Source organism: Falco punctatus (genome assembly GCF_963210335.1).
Source record: "Falco punctatus genome assembly, chromosome: 6".
In the NCBI taxonomy this organism is placed as follows: domain Eukaryota; kingdom Metazoa; phylum Chordata; class Aves; order Falconiformes; family Falconidae; genus Falco; species Falco punctatus.
Genome location: NC_137585.1, coordinates 3,123,267 through 3,142,804, shown reverse-complemented (window position 1 = coordinate 3,142,804; position 19,538 = coordinate 3,123,267). Strand labels below are relative to the sequence as shown.

The following is a 19,538-nucleotide window of genomic DNA, read 5'->3' as shown; positions in this document are numbered from 1 at the left end:
GCCTGCTCCTCGGTGCCACTGCAGTAAGTCTGGCACCTTTGGACCAGCACCCCCCGAGGGGACAATCAGGCGAACAGCCAGGCATGCCTGGTCAGCAGAACAGCAAGCTGCTTCCACGTGAACTGTGGCACTAAGCAGGATTTGGAAGGACAGCGAACTCTGAGATGTTCATCAGGGAGGCGCTCTGTATGAAAGGCAGAGCGTAGCAGGACTTTGGTCTGGTCTGACTTTCCTAAGTTATCCAGACGTGAACTCCTCACATGATTTATCTCCACACTGTTAAATACATGCCTTGACCTTCTGAGCATACCATATCCATTTGACCTATGCCGTTGTTTCTAAAATCCAAACCTTTTTCATCACAAGAGCGGTGGGGGCTCTGGGACAGAAAATACAGTACTTTTGACACAATGCAGGGACAAACGGGATGCTGTCGGATGCGAGGTAGGCATGTATCAACATTATCTCTGGGAACAGAGTTACAGCATCCAATGTCTGGCCCAAAGCTGGTCTCTTTTCCTTCCTCCCTTCCCAGGACCCCTCTGGTTCCCCAATACAAGTGGGGAGCTCCTACTTTTCTCTGGTGGGTTGAAGGATGGGCTGAGGCACTTGAGAAATTCATTGAAGCTGAGCTTCCAGTCAGCATTTTCATCTGACAGCTCGATGAGGGCATCTACGCAGAGTCCCCTGAAAGGAAACACAGAGGCATGTTCTGCACAGGGCTGCGCTAGGCTGGTCCCTGCTCTGCTGGCTTCGGAGTGCCGATGAATAAAACCAGTAATAACCAGGAAGGCTCCGAGATGCCTGGCAGAAGCAGCTTCTGTACGGATACCTCACTGGATACAGACAAAAGAAAAATTTTGTCACAAAAAATTTCCCGGTCACAAAATACTCTCTGCTGGGCAAAGGCCCAGGAAGTTGGGGGATATTCAGAACAGCAGGAACATGACCCTCTTGACATCTACATGCTGTCACGCGAGTAGAGATGCAAGTACAGCATAACCACAAGCAGCCTGTTCTCATAGCCTGGCACGCAGTGGCGCACACACAAAGGGAAACCTCTCAAACTACACCTTCATGTGACGCACCAGCTCTAACTGCAGGCTGTCTGTGAGCTGTGTTTTCTCACCATCTTCTTTGCGCTGGATCTAGCAGGCAAAAGGTGAGTAGAGTCCACTGGAAAGGCCATTTATTAGGAAATAAAATAGAAGACAAATTTTCTGTCACCCAACTCACCTTCTGGCTGCATACCTACCAAATTTAAGGCAAAAGAGTGTTGGAATACATGCCTAACACGAAGGGTAGGGGTGGGACTGCTCCTTGTGGTGGTACCCACACCTAATCAAGTGAGAAGCCACTTCATACACAGCTACCTTTGTTAGTGCAAGGCCTAACTGATATTGTCCATGAGTGGATTTTCATGCCCCCTTCTACCACACCTGACCCCCTAGCCCTTCTTCTGGCACCCTGTCCACTGCCCACCTGAGCAGCTTGTTGGTCTCCTGGTCCATGTAGGTGGTGATGTTGACAGCGGTCTCATTCTGCTCCACAAACTTCAGGAATTCAGTGGAGTCCAAGCGAGAATCACCATTGTCAAAGCTCTGCAGGGAAGAATGGGCAGATGTGAGAGTCTGGTGTATCGGTTCAGGGTACCCCTCCCTTCTCCCTCTTCCCGTGTACTTAGCATTTTTGAAGCTTGCATCGTCCCTGTTCTGCACAGAGGCCCAGAGAAAAGCAGCAACATATCCATACTAGCATCAGAACTGGGAGACACGATCCTACCCTTGTGCTCACCAGTAAGCTACACTGCCTCTCATTCACCTCCTGCTGCTTGATTTATGGCTCTAACCCCATTTCTTCTCTTTGTTCAGCCAGCTCTTAGCCTTCTTATACATCTCCTGCCTCAGAGCAGACCAGTTGCATTCAAGGAGGTGTCACCTTTCCGATACGATACGTGTAAATTCAAAGCTGTGCCTGGACTCTTGACAGTGACGAAAGGGAAAATCACAGGAAGCAATTTTCTGCTGACCCCAAAGAACAAACAATTTAATGCAACAGCACAACGCCTTGCCACCAACTTCTCAAGGTCCTGACAGGACTCCTGGCACTGAAGAGCAGGATTTTTAGCCCCAAAATCCTGGCTGTACTCCCAAAGAAGTAATTGCATTTTGCCTTCCTGTTTGGAGATGTCATATCACAGTGCTGGGCACTCAGCAGGAACTGCCGGGCCCCCTCAGAGACAGCTGCATTGCAGTGAGGGGAAAATGAATTCTGCACACAAGACTGCCGCTGGGTAATTTTTGCTGTGTGACTTGGGGCAGGTCACTGTGGCTTCTTGTGCGGCGCTTCCAGGAATGCTGGAAAAGACACTGCCTGATGTTACCTCTATGTCGTTCAGGAGAAACCTGTAGGGCTAGGAAAACTACCCTGCACGCTGCAGCCTGCATAACTGCTCTGCTAACATGTTGACTTCTACTGGACTTCGAAGCCTCTTGTCCCGCTATTTCTTGTGAAAGTGGCTGCAGTTCTCTTAATGACCCAGACACAATTAAACTAGTTTTCTTGCCTTTTAATGCTATGATCTGCATTTACGTGTTACCTCAGAGACCCTCCAACAGAGCAGCTTCCCATTACTGGCCTCACACCTCTTGAAGCAACATCCTTCAAGGTCATGGCCTGCCTGATGAGCAATCCACGTCCCAGTGATCCACACAAGTCAGGCTTCTGGGAGGGAAACAGCTCAATGCCACATCTACAAACCTCCCCATCAAGAAGAAAAGGGAAAAGCTGCATGTCATCTTTGCCTCCAGTGTTTACTAACTGCAGGGCAGGAGTCAGGCTATCTGCAGGGCAGGCATGCAGAGCTCTGTGGCTGGGCACGGCAGAATTCCTCCAGTGACAGTGGACCCTCATTGGTGACACAAATTTATGTGTGTTTGAACACATTTAATTTGCTTTGCTTGGATTTGTCCCAAGTGGTTCCAAGCTCTGAATTCTGCTTTAGAAAGTATTTAAAAGCTTTAAGTGTTGTTGATACGGTGGATTACACCTGACAGAGAAGGAAATTCCCCATTTGGTCTGAGAAAAGGTATTGCTTTGTCATGGAAACTTTCACCTGCTTGTGCCTGGGATCAGTGCACCAGAAAAAGGGGGACAGTAAAGAGAACGTGAGGCTGCTGCCTCTGAGTGGTGGCCATGGGATTTGCCCAGTGCCCTGACAGGTATGGGGCTGGCAGGGGTGACTGGGCTGCACGCGGCAGTGGAGCAAGCCTGTGGCTGGCTCATGCATTTCAGCAAAGCCCATGGCCTGGGGAGACTCTCTGCAAAGGTGGCTGGGGACAGCACGTTTGCAGGGGGAGCAACCGAGGAGCTCCGCTCCGTGGGCTGCTGTGGCTGTTGGGTGCTGGCAGGTGCTGGCGGGGGTGCCTGAGGCAGTGGGCCACAGCCGGTTTCCACAGACAGCAGCATTAATGGCTACAAAGGGGAAGATGCTCTCTGGAGCGTGGGGACCAGCTCCTCTGTCTCACCAGGGGGTGCCATTGCCATGGCAAATTTGCTTGCAGTGCTAACTCCTGTCAGGCATCATTAATCTCTTGCTGTCAACAGCTTATGATTTAAACACTCTCCCCCTTTCCCCACCTGCTCCTGCAGCTCCATGCTGAATACTTTGAAGTCTTTATCTGGAGCCAAGCCTGAGGGGGAGGGTGGCAGCAGTGCATGTGGCAGGAGCATGGGAGAAGCTTGTGATCTGCCAGTTACAAAAGGGGATGGGGATGGGCTGAGGGACAGACTGACAAGGAGGAGGGAACAGGAACAGGATTATTGCAGGGTCTGACACTCATGGGCGGCTCCTCTCTCTCTGCAGAGCACCAGGGGATTGCCAGCTCTCAGCCACAACTGGGCCATAATCCTTGCAAGCAAATATTCCCCTTGAAGCCCCCAGGCATCCCCTACCCCCATCTCAACATGGCCTGGGGACTGTCTGGAACAAAGGATCGGCAGCTCCTGCCCCAGCTTCCTGCTCCTTCTACCTGCATTTCCAGCACTTTCACCCACCTCTTCTCCTCTGGCTATCTGTCCCCTGAGATCAGTCCTCTCCCCTGCCGCAGGTGCATCTGGCCTGCCCTACTTCTTTTCCCCAGGGCAGGTCAGACACCAGGAGCCAGGGATGCTCCAGGTCTGGGTTCTTACGTAGCCTTGTCAGTGGCTCCGTCAGCCACTGCTGCAGACACCCCGTAACACATCGCACTGCAGGACATACCAGAGCTCCCTGGCCCCAGCTCGACAGGGACGTCACACACTAGAGCCTCTTGGGTTGGGGCCGTGGCAGCTGTTTTGCAGTGACAGGGAAAGAAATGTTCTCTGGCCTCCACGGCAGGTGCTGCTCTACTTGCCTTGAAATACTTGTCCAGGACTTCGCTGTAGTTGCTGCCCTTGGAAAACCAGCCATCTGGGATAATCTCAGCTTCCAACCACTGGATGACACGGCGACGAAGCTCATCCCTGTCCGACTGGTAGCAGACGACTGTAATGGGAGAAGGTGTGGCAGAAGAAAAAACAAGGATGAGAGAAACGGAGTTGGCAGGGAGATCACAGAGAGACGACTGGAAAGAAAAGCCAGCCAGGCCACCTTGGTGGCAGTTCACAGGCCCTTGTCCGTTGGAGATGCACCACTGCCAGAGCAAAGCAGGGGTGCCATGTGCTGAACGGCGGATGGGCTGTGGGTGACACCATGTGGCAAGGCCAGAAAATGACACTCCTGCCAAAGCTCCGCTGCCTTCCCAGCCCGGAGGCTTTTGGAAGAACAACCCAGAGCTGACTCATCTTGGTGTGAAGAGTCCCCAGACTGAGGGAGGAAGGTGACTGACGCTGTCCCCAGGTTTCCCGATGCTGTGCAGCACTGCCACCAGCTGCCACCCCTCAGATACCAAAACCTCTATCCTCTGCAAGGACAAAGAGTAGACAAAGAGCAAGCCCTTCCACCACACTGTCCCCAGGACTCAGATTTTAGGGCCTTCTGCCTCAGAAGATTTTGATTTTTCAAAGCCCTGACTTGTCATGAGAGGGGATCAAGTCAGGCTTGTTCACAGTATTCTCACAGCTTTCTCTAGTGGACATGACTTTGTGTGCTAGCACCAAACCATGCATTTAGAAGCAAAATGAAAGCCTAGATCTTCTGGCTTCTGCGAGTTGTCACCCCCACCCAGAGGTCAATGGAACCAGAAGGGGAATCAGTGTGCACTGATGTCACTTACACACACTAAGAATCTTCTTCTGAATCCAGTGACTACAATCACAACCAGAAGGACAGATGAAAAAACAAACTTGTAGGGATTCTGCATGTTTAGTTTTGAACTTCCTTAAAACTGCTTTGAGGTGGTAGCCATGCTCTGACATGGCCCTTTCCATTAAGCTCGTATGAGGGTTTGCTCTCATCTGTCTGAGGAACTTGAAAACTATAGAGCTCCAGCACTTAGAGGCCATGGATGGGAAAAGGGTCCCCTGATGAGGAACAGGCCACAGCCCCAAAATCCATAGTCTAAGTACACATGGCAATGCATAAAGGGAGAAAGCGGGCACAGGGAATCAACAGACTTCTCATAGTATCATTAGGTTGGAAGAGACCTTTAAGATCATCTTGTTGGCTGACAGAAGGAGGCAGTTCAGCTCTGCCTCCCGACTCCCTGGACCATGCCCCGCTCCTTACGCAGTGCTGCCTCTGCCTTTGCGCCCATCGTTAATCACTCCTAAAGCAAAGTCTCCTTGCTCTCGGAGTTGGGGACAACAGCTCCGCAGTTACTGTGTTTTAGATCCTCAATGAAACAGGTAAAAGAGCACCTCAGTCTGGGTGATAAGCACAGCTTGTGTCCCTAGGGGCAAACTGGGTTTCATTGCATGCTGTCTGTGCTGAGTCCCTGAGACATCCCAGCACGGTGAAGAGCCCAGGAGATGGACGAGCTCTGAAAGGTTACGCAGGAGTAAGGAGCTTCAGCTGATTCACCAGCTCAGACTCTGCTACAGCCAGCGCAGAGGTATGACTTACACAGGGCTGTGCAGCCTCCCCAGCAGGCCGTCCTCCCCATCTCTTTTCCCAAATGCATACAGAGGCCCCAGCCAGAAAGGAGGTGGCTTCTTACCTGGACTTGCAGCTGGATTGTCAGACTTCTTCTCTGTTAATGGAAAGACAGAAGACATTTCTGGTGCAACATGAAGCAATACGAACCTCCTCCCACCCTGGGTGCTGCTTGGGCAAGGGCAGAAGAGCCTGGGAGTCCTGAACTGGAACATCTGTCACCCTGAGGGGAGACTGAGGACTGTTTAGCCTGGAGAAGAGAAGGCTCAGGGACAATCTCGTCCATGTTTATACATTTGATGGGAGGGAATAAAGAAGACTGAGCCTAACTTTTCTCCATGGTGTCCAGTGACAGGGCAAGAGGCAGCAGGTACATATTTAAACACATGAAATTCAGTCTGAACATGAGAAACCACTTTTTTACTGCACGGCTAGCATGGGAAGGAGTTAAACAGCCCTGCCACCGAGCAAAACCCTTGCTCCTGAAGTTCTTGAAGTCCCTCATGAATATGGATGGTAGTATGGATTTTAGGGGTTTATCCTTAGTCTGACCTTTCCTCAGCTGGTAGACTGAGCCACCTGCCTGGCTGACTCCACAAGGCTCAGGGGCAGGTGGGAGCAAGAAGTTGCCCTGCTCTCCCGAGTCCCCCCGCTCCCAGCAACCCAGGGAGACAATAGCTCCAAGATCTCACCACAGGCACGGTGCCAGGGTCCTGAGAGCACTAATGAGGTTTTAACGATCCTGCCAACCTTACCTAGGGCCTCCATCCACACTCTACGCATGAGCCCAGGGGCTCCATTTCAGCTGATGTCTCAGCCCCTAGGCCCTTGCCTGGGATTATGTTGTAGGTATGCTTGTCTCCCGATCTGCTGCAACCATTCCTGTACCTGCCACAGACCCTGTTGATCTAGGCCCTGACCTGGTGACTGCCTTCCCACCTTGATCTCAGACCTGCTATAGACTACGTCACTACGGACTTGTCTGGCAATTTCTGGCCTGTGCCTGATTATGGTTACTAACACCAGACTTGATTCCATGGCTTGACTTCAGGCCTCCTTCATCACCACAAACTTGCCTGGTGATCTGGAGTCTCAGTTGAACCTGGCTGTTGTTCCCAGGCTTGCCCTGTTTACCCCACTCAGCAACTGTGGGACGAAGTCCTGGCTGGAAGCCTTAGCGTGCTTGGCTTCTGACTCTCCCTCCCTTGGAGTGCGGCCCTTATCGATGGGGTTACCTTTACAGTGGCCATCGTGATCCACCTGTATCTTGGAGCCAGTGAGGCAGGCATCACGGTGCAGCTCACAGTGGTTCAGGTACGTCTTGCCATTGCTACCACACACAGGCCTCTTGTGAGGTTTGCATTGCTGTGAGAGAGCCAGAGAAGACAGCATTTTACCTGCCTCTTTGGGACAGCTAGAGGGAGGCAGGCGAGTCTCAGCAACAGCCCAACTCAACAGAGGCCCTTGGCACAGCTTCCTTGGCCCAAAAAGTGTTTGGAGCAGGCTGAGTCCACCTATCATCACCCCAGAAAAGCCTGCACAGGGAAGTCTGTGGGTGGCGTTCAAAGGCTTCACTTTATCCCAGCCTCTGTCACCACCACCATGACAGGAGCCTTCCTGAAAGCACAGCTCAGCAGAAATATTGGGGCCCGACATAAATACTGCACATAATACTACAAGTGCTGCTCTGGTGGCATGGACATGCCTGCCGGGAGGTGTTTCTGCGAATCTGTTCCGAGCACTTCTGCTTGCTCAGCTCTGTTGCGTCTCTTCGGAGACTCTGCTCCCCATTTCTGCAACCGAACGCAGAACAAGCCGCCAGCCACAGGCCTACAGCAGAGGGAGGGTTCACCTGGGCTGCTGTTCAGGCTGTGGGCTTCTTCCTCCCGTCCCTTTCAGTCTGGCCAAGCCTACCCAGAGTGACAGACTCTCTTCCTGTCAGCAGGGCATTTCATTCTCCAGCGCCCAGGCTGGCCACGTCAGAGCTGCAGGCTCCGAGGGAAGTGGGAACAAAGAGCCACATGCCCATTCCCAGGAGCCAGGCAGGAACAGTTTGAAAGCACGGGGCAGAGCAGAGTAGGGAGACACTGTGTCTCTACAGCTGAGAAAGACTCTTCTAATCACCCGTGGCTCCCTGCTGGATGAAGCTATTCATCCTCACAGCACTCTACCACAATTATCTCCATTTTACAAAAGCCGATTTTTAGTAGGGTGCTTGTAACCTCCTCAAACAAGATGCGAGTGAGGGCAGGCTGCCTTGGAGCTTACAGACCACTCCCCAGAGTGCCCTCCAGAGCCAGCTGCATATCAATACCCTACTGGGCTTTCCCAGCAAAAGACCTCCAGCCAAGTCCCCCGTGCACGTTAAGACCCTATGCAGTTGTGCAAGCAGCACAGCTGCAAGCCACAGACAATATCTACCCTGCAGGGCTCTTCTCCCACAGCACACTGGTGTTTGAAGAGCCGCTGTGCATTTGCAGCTGCTCCTAAACAGCCACAGCCTCATCCCATCACAGGATCCTTCCAGTGTCAGAAACTCAGCTGGGGGGTGATGGTGGTGGCACCCGTCCCAGATGCAGACCCTGTGCCGCCCCCGTACCTCAATGCAGAGGCAGGTTGGCTCTCCCTTCTCAGTCACTGTACACTCCCGCCCAGCTCCGCAGAAAACATTGGCACAGATCTTGGATTTGCTCCTTGGCTCTTCCTGCAAGATACAAAGTAGGAGACACAAAATACACCAAGTTACACAGAAGAGCAGCAACACAGCTTTAAAAATAACACATTTAATTTGTAGACTGGACCAAAGAGCACCAAGGCGGTAAGGCACAGATTACAGCACAAGAGAGACATGACTGCAATAGACAGACAGCTGAGACAATAATCAGGAGCAGATACAAGAGCGACGGCTACAGCCCCAGCAGTAGAGGGCTTCCCTGACGTCAGTCCTGAAAAATCACCTAGGAGAACTGGAGCAAACATGAGCAAGAGGAAGTCTAGCACGAATGGCAAGAATAATTTGCTCGTGTCAACGACTGCTGTCTTCAAAGTTTTTTTCATGGAGGGCAGGAAGCAGAAATGTTTTTGCTGGAGACATTTAAGAAGAAGGTGAACATAACCCTGGAGAAAGGTGTGATACCAAACAGGCAGAAGGAAACGCCATCAGGCACCAGATAATGCCCCCATCACAAAAATATTTCACAAAACTACATGACCCATTATCTTAACTCCACCAGTCAAGATTAAACACTTCAAAGGAAGAAACACTGTCATAGATAATTATACAGTAACCTTCTCACAACGAACATTTCTTCCTGGTCCCTGACAGCCAGCAGTTGACTTATGCCCTGCAGCACAATTTATACGCTTTACAGTTTTCTTCTAGCCAAAGTCATCACAAGTATTCTTGGGGTTTGTGTAACTGTCAATTCCTTTTTTTCAAGTCCCACTGCATTCCCAAGCTGGTGACACCTAGCAGGGAAGATTTCCCAAGTTAATCATGTTTTCAACATAACCACCATTTACTTTTATCAGTTTAATGGATATTTTTTTCCTTAGGCTTTTAAAAGAGAAGACGGTTCCAGGGGTTCAGGCTTAGAAGACCCTGGTTTAATTCCCTGCTTTGTCATTAATTTCCTTTGTGACTCTCATTTAATCTAACATTTCCACATGTATGTTAAGTGTCTGGTTCAGGCCAGTCAACTGGCTTCCTCAACAGTTTTGTATCAGAGACAGAAGGCCTGTACAGAGGAATGTAAAATAATCAGTGGGATAGGTCAATCACATCTGCTGCAACTCCTCTAATACACAAAAGTGTTTTCACCTTCTGATCTGAGTGTTATTCTTAACCTTTGCTCATCTGTGGTATCTTTGTACTTCCATCATACACTTTTGAAAGTAGGTGATCAAAAAGGAGCTGAATTTGCCTGAGGAGCAAGTGATAACATACAATGACAAATGCTGAGTACATCTTTTCTCTTGTTGCTTCTTTATCCTCTTTTGGTTTTTTGTTTTGCTTTTAAATCACAATTTCAGTGAGTTGCTGTCTTTACTGAACAGCCCACAGTGATGGCCAGATGAGTTTCTGAATGGCTTTGCCCTGGTCTTCAGAATATTTTGTCTGTTGGCCTACTGCACAGTCATCAAGCTCAAGGAGGTCTTCTCAAAGCACTACAGGATTCCCTTCAGGTTCACACAGTAGCAAACACCCTTCTGACTTTCTGCAAATGTTCTGCAAAACGTTTGCTGCTTATCCTGTAAAATAAAAATATAGTGTTGAGACACACCAGCCTCCTAGCTCAGAAACATACACCGTGTCCCAGGCCTGCTCACCCCACGACGACAGTCTGTTATCCTCCCTCTGCCCCTTCATCCTCCTTTCACGTATTGTTTCTTGAGCTATGAAAGGCATTCTGCCCCTTCTGCTGCACCCACTCCTCTTTAACTGCCTTCTGGTGGAGAGCTGGGGTGAATGACCTAGGTGCTTCTGGGATGGGATGGAGCAAAGCAACCTCACACAACTTAGGGCAGGAACAGAAGAACTCATTTTGCAGAAAGCACAAACTACAAAAAATCTCCCAGGCTGCAGTCCGACTAGGGCACTCACAAACCTAAAATGCACTGCAGACACCGAAGTGCTGATCCAATTAAAGGGCTTCAAACAACGCGCTCATCCTTTCACTGAGCCAAAGACCAGGAAAAAAAAAAGAGGGAGATGCTTCTGAACCCCGGCCCGCCGAGGTGTGCAGGCCAGGCGCCTGGCAATAGATGGCAGTACCCTGCCTCCCCTTCCCACGGCCAGGCAGGGATGCCAGCAGCAGGCTCCTGCCTGACCCACCGATGCCAAACCTGCCTCTTGCCTTGGACTGAGGCTTACGGCACTGCTGCAACTACAGCCGGCCTCGGCAGGGTCCACAGGGACCTAGCTGGGCTCGCAAGATCCCTCTCTCCATGCCAGCTCACTGGAAACCAGGCCTGCGATGTGGTGATCCTGGCCGCAACTCCCTCCCTGGCAGTTCCGGAGCCCAGGAGCCGTCCCACCGCTCTTCCTCTGGGAGCCGGGCTGGGGATGCTGGCAGTGACCCCACCAGAGCAGCCTCTGAACACACCCCGCCTCCCGCCAGCCCAGAAGGCCGCGTTACTCTGACTTTTCGTATTAACCAAAGCAATATGGCTTGCTGCTTGCAGCTGTCCTAGGCGGGCAGTGGGTTGGAGCTGGCACAGCTGGCTCCACGGCAGGGGTCTGGCTGGAGAGAGAAGGGAATCAAGGAATCGTGCTGCTCCGCCTGCCTGCCCCCTCGCCAGCACAGGGTTTCTCAGGCCCAGCTTGCTCATCCTCCCCCCTGGCAGCAGCGACCATGGCAGGAGCTACAAGGCCGGGTGCTGGTTCCACCTTTGGTGAAAGCAGCTCTCAGCTTTCACCCCAGCTCCCCACACCCCCCATCCTTGCAACACTAACCCCACAAACCTTGCTTTCACCACCTACAACCTACACACCACAGCCCGTTCTATTCATATGCCCCCTTCCCAAAATCCCAGAGACCCTCACTTCCTTCCCTCACCAGACCTCAACTCTCCCACCCTACCTCTACCCCATCCTTCACCTGCAGCCTGCCCCATTGCAGCTGCTTTGCAGGGTGAGGTGCGCTCCTCTGCCAGGCGTTGGCAGCTGCTACTGCAGATCCTGCCTCCACCTCCTGCAAGAGTCAGAAAACACTCTCCTCCACCAGCCTGCACACAGATGAAGTTAGCAGTTGCCACCGCTACTGTTTGGTACAGCCACGCAGCTCTGAGGTGGCTCACGGCATACCATGGCTGCTTGCTCTAGCAGCTCGTGGCCACCTTCCCAGCAAATGCCCGAGTCTCCTGCGCGTAACCGGGTGTGTAACGGAGACAGCGGTGGATGAATGGATGAGTATTGGTAGAGGTCTGCAAATGAGGCTTTATAATCTTCATTCCTGATTCTCTGATGACCTCCCAGATGCCCCAGACAAATTAGTTTCTTGTGGCAGATAGTCTGATCTGACCTTGCACCTTGTCATGTTTGCTCTTTATAAAGCCCCATCTACCGGAGTCATGTGAGTAAGTGGGGAAGGCAGCTGCCACTTCAATATTCAATAGCTCGTCCTCGCACCTACCATGTAAAAACTTGAAAATACGACCTGCAAAGGTTTAAATGCAAGGTCACACACACAAAAAGACTCCACAGTGTTTCCATGGCATCGCCCTTAAATGAATTTCAGGATGTGGGGGCTGGAATCATGGTTTTTACACTGCTTCCTCCCTGCAAGCTGCCATTGCCTTCTCTGTCACCGTGGGCTTGGGAAGTGCCACTCATCCCTGTGCACAGCGCGCTCAGGCAGGCGGAAGGGAAAGGGCAGAGAGTCGTTACTAATTGCTGCATGGTGGCATTTACACTGCGAGCCGTGACAAGGCTGTTCCTCCTCTCATCGGGTGAGATGCCCAAGCTCCCTCTGTCTGGCCAACGCTTTTAATGACTCCTCTGCTGCCCAGAGAGCAAGTGGGAAGGCGTGAAAGCAGGGAGCATGAAGCCAGGGCAGGAGCACCCAGACTCCGGAGCGTCTGCCATGGCACAGGGGCACTCCTGACTCTTCACCCCGCAACCTCCACAGGGGCACAACCGCCCCAGACGTCTTCTCAGGCAAAGACCATGGAGAAAGCTGTTTGCCATGGCTCACGGGCCAGAAACTCAGGGCAACCAGGCAGCCGCAGCATCATGTACACACAGCCCAGACTGTCTGCCAAACGGGGATGGGAACGCACACCGCTTTCGGGGGGCCGGGAAGTGCATTCCGATGGACGAGGGTTCTTGCATGCAAATGGGCAAGTGCCAAGCAGAAGACACGAGCTGACAGTAGAGTGAGCCACACGCACTGCTTCTGCCTCAGCTGTTGCTTCCCAGGGAGCAAGGAGGGAAAAAAAAAAGAGACATTGCCAAGGCATCCACTGGCGAGAAAGCCCGTGGCATTGCCGGTGGTGAGGGATCACCATGGCAACCAGCAGTGCGGGGCCTCAAGGTAGAGAGCTAAAATTAGGCAGCAGCAGCAGCGGGGAGGGCTGTTTCTCATCTCTAGCAGCAACCGGTGCTGAGGAGTCGGACCTCCAACACGGCCTACGTGCAGATGTCAGGAGCATTTCCGAGCCCCTGCCTGCACCCGGACGTCCAGCACCCGGCGTGGCTCAACACACCAACAGGCAGCACCACGGGTGGGTCTGCACAGGGTCCCGAGGTCCTTGAGCTGCCGTGCTCTTCCGTGCCGGTTGGGCTGCAGGGAAACAGCACCATGTCTGCAGCGAATGTACGAGTGACCGCACACACGAAGGAATCGAGGTGGTTGTGGCTCCTTGCCTTTGCACGGGAGCTGCTCCCTGCAGCTGTCCCTTGACAGCTCCCTCCCCGGCCCCTGCCGAGCCACAACTGCCTGGTGTCGCCTGGCAGAAACACCGACTTTCCCAGCCAGCCCGTGAAAGCTGAAACCATTAACAGTTCGGCGATAAAACACCTTTGTAAGGAAGAACAAGCTTCCACCTGCAGAGAAGAGCCGCCGTGCAAGCAGCTGCACGTCCACCTCGCCCCGCTGCCCGCAGGGAGCAGGAGGGATTTCTGCCATTACGCATGCTCTGGGAAACGAGCAGGGAGCCGGCCCTGCTAGGAGGTGGGGAGTTAACGTGCTTGAAAACGATCCCTCAAGATTGGTTTTTGCTTTCTGCACATCCTTCCACACAAAATTTGCTCTTGGAGATCTCAAAAGTCTTTTGCTCAGCAGCCCACGCTGCACTGGAGAAACACTACCTGCCGTCCTGCTCCTACTGACACGACTAAAAAGCTTTTCTGCTATCAGCAGCAACTGTAGGTCTTTTTCCTCTTCTGGCATCAGTTTGTGGAAGTCTGTAAAATGACTTAACTCCTCACATAATGCTCTGTGATGTTTGCTGTAAAATCAAGGCTTTGCCCTGCCTGACATGCGAGGAAATCAAAGTGCTCTAGACCTGTAGCACTGAAAGCTACTCTAGGAGGCAAGGCCACGTGTCACACAAACACGAGTACCACACAGATAAGGCAAAACCAAAGAACGCCAAAACGATCCGTGGGGTTGCATGACTTGCACAGATTCTCATGCTTTAGGGATGGCAGCAGCCAAAGCTGGAAGTTTTCAGATATAACCAGTACAATTCACAATGGGCTCCCTCCACACAGACAGGGAGAGACAAGCTTTGCATCTACGTGTTTCAGCCCGGTCTCCCTACGGCTTCCCATCCACATGCCTTTTGCCTGTTCCCTGTCACGGCTGACACCCGAGTAGGGATGTAAGGGGTCCCCAAATGCACCAAGGTGCCACTGGTAAACAGCACTGCCTGTACAATTTCTAAACCAACTACACCCAGCCGTGAAAATTAGCACTTTGTTCAGCTGTTGTCTTGGCAATGTTTTCTTCTCAGCGCAGAAAGATTGGGAGACACAAGGTGCTAGGTCAAGGGTGCAGAAAGCTGAGATGAGAAGCCATGTCTCGACTCCCAAACCTCTCTCCTCTCCTGTTGTGGGGCTGACAGGGAGAAGCACTGCATTGTGCTGCAATATTCAAAAAGAGCGCTGGGCAGCAGAGCAGCTCTGGGGCATCAGGAAAACTTCACAACTCCTGTACAGTGGTGGCACTAAGAAAACATTTGGCTCATGATTTCATCCCATTATTCAAGTGCATCTCCTGGCAAAACAGCTCTTTCGGCAGTATGCCCTCCTGCAGAGGCCCGGGGAGAGCAGATCCCGCGTTTGCGGGACGGCACGCACGGACAGGCAGCCTGTCACCTCTGGCCATTTCAGCCACTGGCTCTTGACAGCACATTCATTCGTCCTGTTGTTCTGGTTTATGGCTAACAAGAAAAGTCCTCATCCCTCTCCGCAAACCTGACCTAATTCCTGTGGCAGCTCCCTGGATCCTCTAACACACTGGTGTGACAGGGTGGAAGTTTGGCAGCAGCGTAAAATGAGCAGATTAGCACGAAACAAGCAGGCACCCCTGACATTTGGTGTGCCATAAATAGAGAGGTAAGGCGAACACTGCAATTTCTCTTCCTTAAGGCTATTGCCTCAGGACATCTGCAGACTCTGGAAGAAACCCCACACTAATTATCTTTAAGTCTGAATCAGAAGGTTTAATTTTCAGTTGTCAAAGGCAAGATGGAGATAAGCCCAGCAGGGGGGGTTGAACCATGTCTGATTCCCAGTTCAGCTCTCCAGTAAAACCTATCTCCCAGGACATCATCACTATTAGGATGGTATAGTGGGCTATGGAAGGATCCATATCCTCTACCCTGGAAGGAAACCTGCCATAAGAGGTTGTTGAACACACTGGTGCAGGGTCATCAGCTGTACCCTCCCTCTGGTCTGGTGTTACGTGGTCCCAAAGTGGCACCCTGTGGAGCCGCTGACCCCCCGAACTCCCCCTTCCCTTGCCTCTGGGAGGCACACGGTACACGTCCTACTGCTCAGACCAGCAATGGTGTTGATGGGCAGCTCAGAAGGCCTGAAAACAGGCCGTCTCTAAGCTAGTTCGTTAAAAAGGAAAAGATGTTTGTCAAGCAAAGTCTGGACCAGTGCTTGATTCCCCAGGGGACTGTGACCAGACAGATTTGACAGTGTTCCCAATGCTAACAATATTCCATTTGAAGGGTGTCAGCATGAGGTCTGCGCTGGATGCAAAGGGGTCCAGTGCCATTAAAACTTCAGGATTCCTCCTTCCCTGAATCCTAAAGCCATCCTGCAAGCAGCAGAACTAATGAAGCCCAGCTTCCAACAGCTCGCTCTGCACGGCCTGTCCGTCAGCTAGTTACAGAGCAGCATATGGACTCCTTCCTCAGGGGGGGTCTTTGCAGGCCCCTCTCATTAAGGCAGTCACCTAGAGTCACAAAACCAGCTGGATCCCATTATCTTGGAGGCCTCCACCACTCTATCAGCTGTGGCGGAAACAGGCTGATGGATTCAAGACTCACTGGAGGCCAGAGACAGACAGGCAGGCACGGACAGCCTGCTGACATAGCTTTGCTTCCTTGGGGAACCAGGCTGTAATTCCTTTGCAGAGCCCCACAGAACACCTCCCTGGCCCAGCCTCTCATCCCAGCAGACTCAACACCACCGCTGCTTGCGGTCCTGGGGGCAGGTCCTCGCTCCAGCCCGCTGCCATGACTCCAGCCCCCCTTCTACACTGACCCTTGGGGTCCTCCCCAGTGTTTTCCTTGCATTGGAGGACAGACCTCATCTCTCTCCTGCTTTCATCTGTCCCTCAGAGCTTCCACCACCAAGGTATTTCAGGCAGCAGCAACCCAGGGCTGCAAACAGCCATCCGGACACAGTGCCGGGAGCTGCTGCACTCCGGGCAGAATGCCTGCCATGGAGGAGCCCATACCCCAGACACCACCACCCCACCCCCCTCCTAAGTCTTCCCCTGTATCTCTTCCTATTCTCAGCTGACATCCAGGACTGGCTCACTAAATAAATCACACAACAAAATTCAACTGCTTTAAGGCTTCCGAATTTCTAAAAGATGAATTATTTAATGGCAGCTGCCTTTTGCTAATGGGAAACACGCCAGAGCATACATCCCTGCCCATGCTGGGAATCAGGGCACGTTCCCTGAAAACCTGGATGCAGAGACAAGCAGGCAAGAAAGAAAGGGACCTGCAATTCCCAGAGCTCCGAGTAGGTTCCCTCTCTGCAAAACCTGTACCTCGTCCATTTGCATGAGACCCTTCCTACTTGGCTGGCTGCTCCGTCCATGATCCACAAACTGTTCGTGTCCAGCGTATCAGAGCCTGGGGCTCTAACTAACCTCTGGGATAAAGGGGGCCCGTCAAGTCAGCGACCTCTGCACGGGACCATGGAAAAACAACATTGCTTGTGGAAGCCTGCTCGTGGGAGTTTGTCCATGGCTCTCTATGAGGGAGATGGAGATGTCCAACGCTACTACTGCTACAAAAAAAGACTGCCTGGGCAGTATTGCCTTGCAGAGATCATGGAGTGGATACAGAGAGCTCTACGCCGCCCCTGACCCCGGTGGGTGTATGGCCTGGCCCCCTGACAGGGCCTGCAGCCCTCACACACCAGCCACGGCCTTCTCGTGTCCCACAGCAAGGAGGCAGGGGCTGGTGCCTGCAAGGAAAGGGAAGCAGGAACTGGGAGGAAGGAGGCTTTTCTCCCCACAACCTCATCAAGAGGAGAAAGGCATCTGCCAAACAGCTGATTTCTCTTACAGCGCGATGCTGTGAACAGTTACAGAGCCAGGCACACCTCTCCTGGGGACTCCGCTGCGTGAGGACTCTGTTTTCCCTTTTAAGCTGGAAGGAATGTCTGTGCTCTGGCCCCCACAACCTCATATTTTCCACCACAAGGCAATGACGGGTGAGGCCCCAAAAGGGGAACAATGACACGAGAGTCTGGGGAAGAGGAAATCTCTACCGCAAACAAGTCTGGAAAATGGCTGCTAGAAGGAAAGGAGCTTGTGTCTGGCAGTGCTCTCCCTGCTGCAGGCTCACTCTGCTGCTCACCCAAAAACCCCGCTTACACTCAGAGCCTCAAAAATGTAATGGCCCCAAACTGCACTGTCTCTTAGCATTCTTCCCTCCACCCATCCCTGCAGCGCTTCTGGAAGAAGGGGCTCAATTCCTTCTTGCCGCATCATGCGGTGGAACTGCCATCTCCTCAGCAGCCACCAGGAACTTTCTTGCGAGCTCTGGCTCCCAGCAAGGCACGGAGGCAGGAGATCAGAGACCGATTTGCGCATGCCAAACCGGCTGGAGAGGCTTCAGCTGTGAGCAGGGCAGAGTCAGTCCCACAGGAGGAGAGGAGGTGGTGCTGCCGCTGCACCACGGTTCTCAGGGGGAGGAATCCAGTTAATCACTTCGTATTTGGATAAGAAAATAACCCTCGTGCACAGGGGGGAGATGTCAGTGCGCATGAAAGGCCTTTAAACGAAGCTAGTCCCACAGGGCCTGTGGGATGAGATTGGTATTATCCTCCCCATGTGACAGACTGGAAAAGAAAGGCCCAGGGGAGGGGGTTTGCTCAAGAATGACCAGAAGACAGCAGCTCAGCTCCCTTGGCTGAGCTCCCTGGTCCGGAGCCAGGACCACTCTGCAGTCTGATACACAAGTCATGCTCCTCGCTGTGGCATGACTCTCCTTCCCAGACCCTGAGTGCCCTGGGCCAGGCTCTGTTTTGCCAAGGCTGGGCTTCTGGGAACTGAAATTCTCCATCCTGTTTTGTTTAAAACACAAAAATGAAAACAAGACCAGCAATGACTCCTGAATTTCAACAGGAGGGGACCATTCTGTATGCGGGTAGTACATGAGACAAGTCGCAGCACCACAGGAGTGGTCAGAGGAAGCCCTTGCCAACAGGAGGGTGTGAAGGAGGAGGATGAAGAGCAGTTCCTCCTCAGGGCGGGCAGGCAGAGGTGGAGCACTGTCCCTGGCCTCCAGACCAGGGCAGAGCTGTGAGGCACAGACTCCTCCTAGCAATTAAACACAGATGCCATCACCTCTCTCCTCCAAGCACACTCAGGCTCAGCAGTAAAAGGAAGGTTTCTCTGCCAGATGGCACTTTCCCAAAGGCATCCTCCTTCCCTTCAGGATGCAAGAAGTCCAAGTCCTCAGAGTCCAGCACTGGAGCCCTGAGATCATCTGCCCCATTTTGGGGTGCACTCGCCCAGCAGCCACCCCCTAACACGCACCCACCCACCCACTAACCAATCTGAAGAGGTTTGTGCCACATACAATCTCAAATGTTCCCTTTCAACCCCTAAACCTGTGGTGACCCACAGATCTTTCTGTGTCATGGCAGTCCCTCTTTTTCCCTCCTTCGTCCCCCTAATTTCCCACACTCAGAAGTTCTGCAGATTTTACTGGTCCTGCCAGTAAGTTTTGTTGCCTGTTCTCCCAGCCAGCTGGGATGATTTATTTCTGAATGGGATTCAAATCTGGCACATTTCTCAGCCATCACCTGGCTCCAACGGAACAGAGCAAAGGGAAGAGCGAGCTGAGCAGTTGGAGGCAAGTTAGGATTTACAACCCTATGGCATCTCCTCACCTCTTCCAGTAACTGGATACACAAGAGGAATGTAGAGTGCAGGAAATGCTGAGGTTTACCAGCAGCCTCCAACTTCTTACACAAGAGACCTCAGTAGTTTTGTTCCCATCACTAATGCAATGGATGTGATGATCCCTCTTCCCAGCTCCGTGCCTTGGTCCTTCTTTACCCACCTTCTACCACATCACATCACATCACAAAAAAGCAATGGAAATCACTATGCAACTGAAATTGCTATGCAATTGGGAGGGAAGCACTGAGTCAGCCTCGGTGGCGGAGGGAGGGTGAGAACAGAATTGGACATTAGCCAGCTTTGTGCTTCTCATCTTCTAGCCTTGGTCAAGGACTTGCTCAGCTCCTTGTTAATGC

General features: G+C 52.3%; 1 protein-coding gene across 1 annotated transcript in view; it reads right to left on the bottom strand.

Annotated features, from left to right (window-relative positions):
* The window catches only part of FSTL1 (follistatin like 1), a 53,803-nt gene that overhangs the window by 6,082 nt on the left and 28,183 nt on the right, over positions 1 to 19,538 (bottom strand). Inside the window, exons 3-8 of the mRNA XM_080391219.1 lie at positions 8,673 to 8,777; positions 7,309 to 7,438; positions 6,138 to 6,170; positions 4,395 to 4,525; positions 1,483 to 1,601; positions 575 to 687 (exon numbers count right to left, since the gene is read on the bottom strand). Of these exons, the coding sequence (XP_080247345.1) occupies positions 575 to 687; positions 1,483 to 1,601; positions 4,395 to 4,525; positions 6,138 to 6,170; positions 7,309 to 7,438; positions 8,673 to 8,777 (631 nt within the window). The remainder of the gene's footprint in view (positions 1 to 574; positions 688 to 1,482; positions 1,602 to 4,394; positions 4,526 to 6,137; positions 6,171 to 7,308; positions 7,439 to 8,672; positions 8,778 to 19,538) is intronic.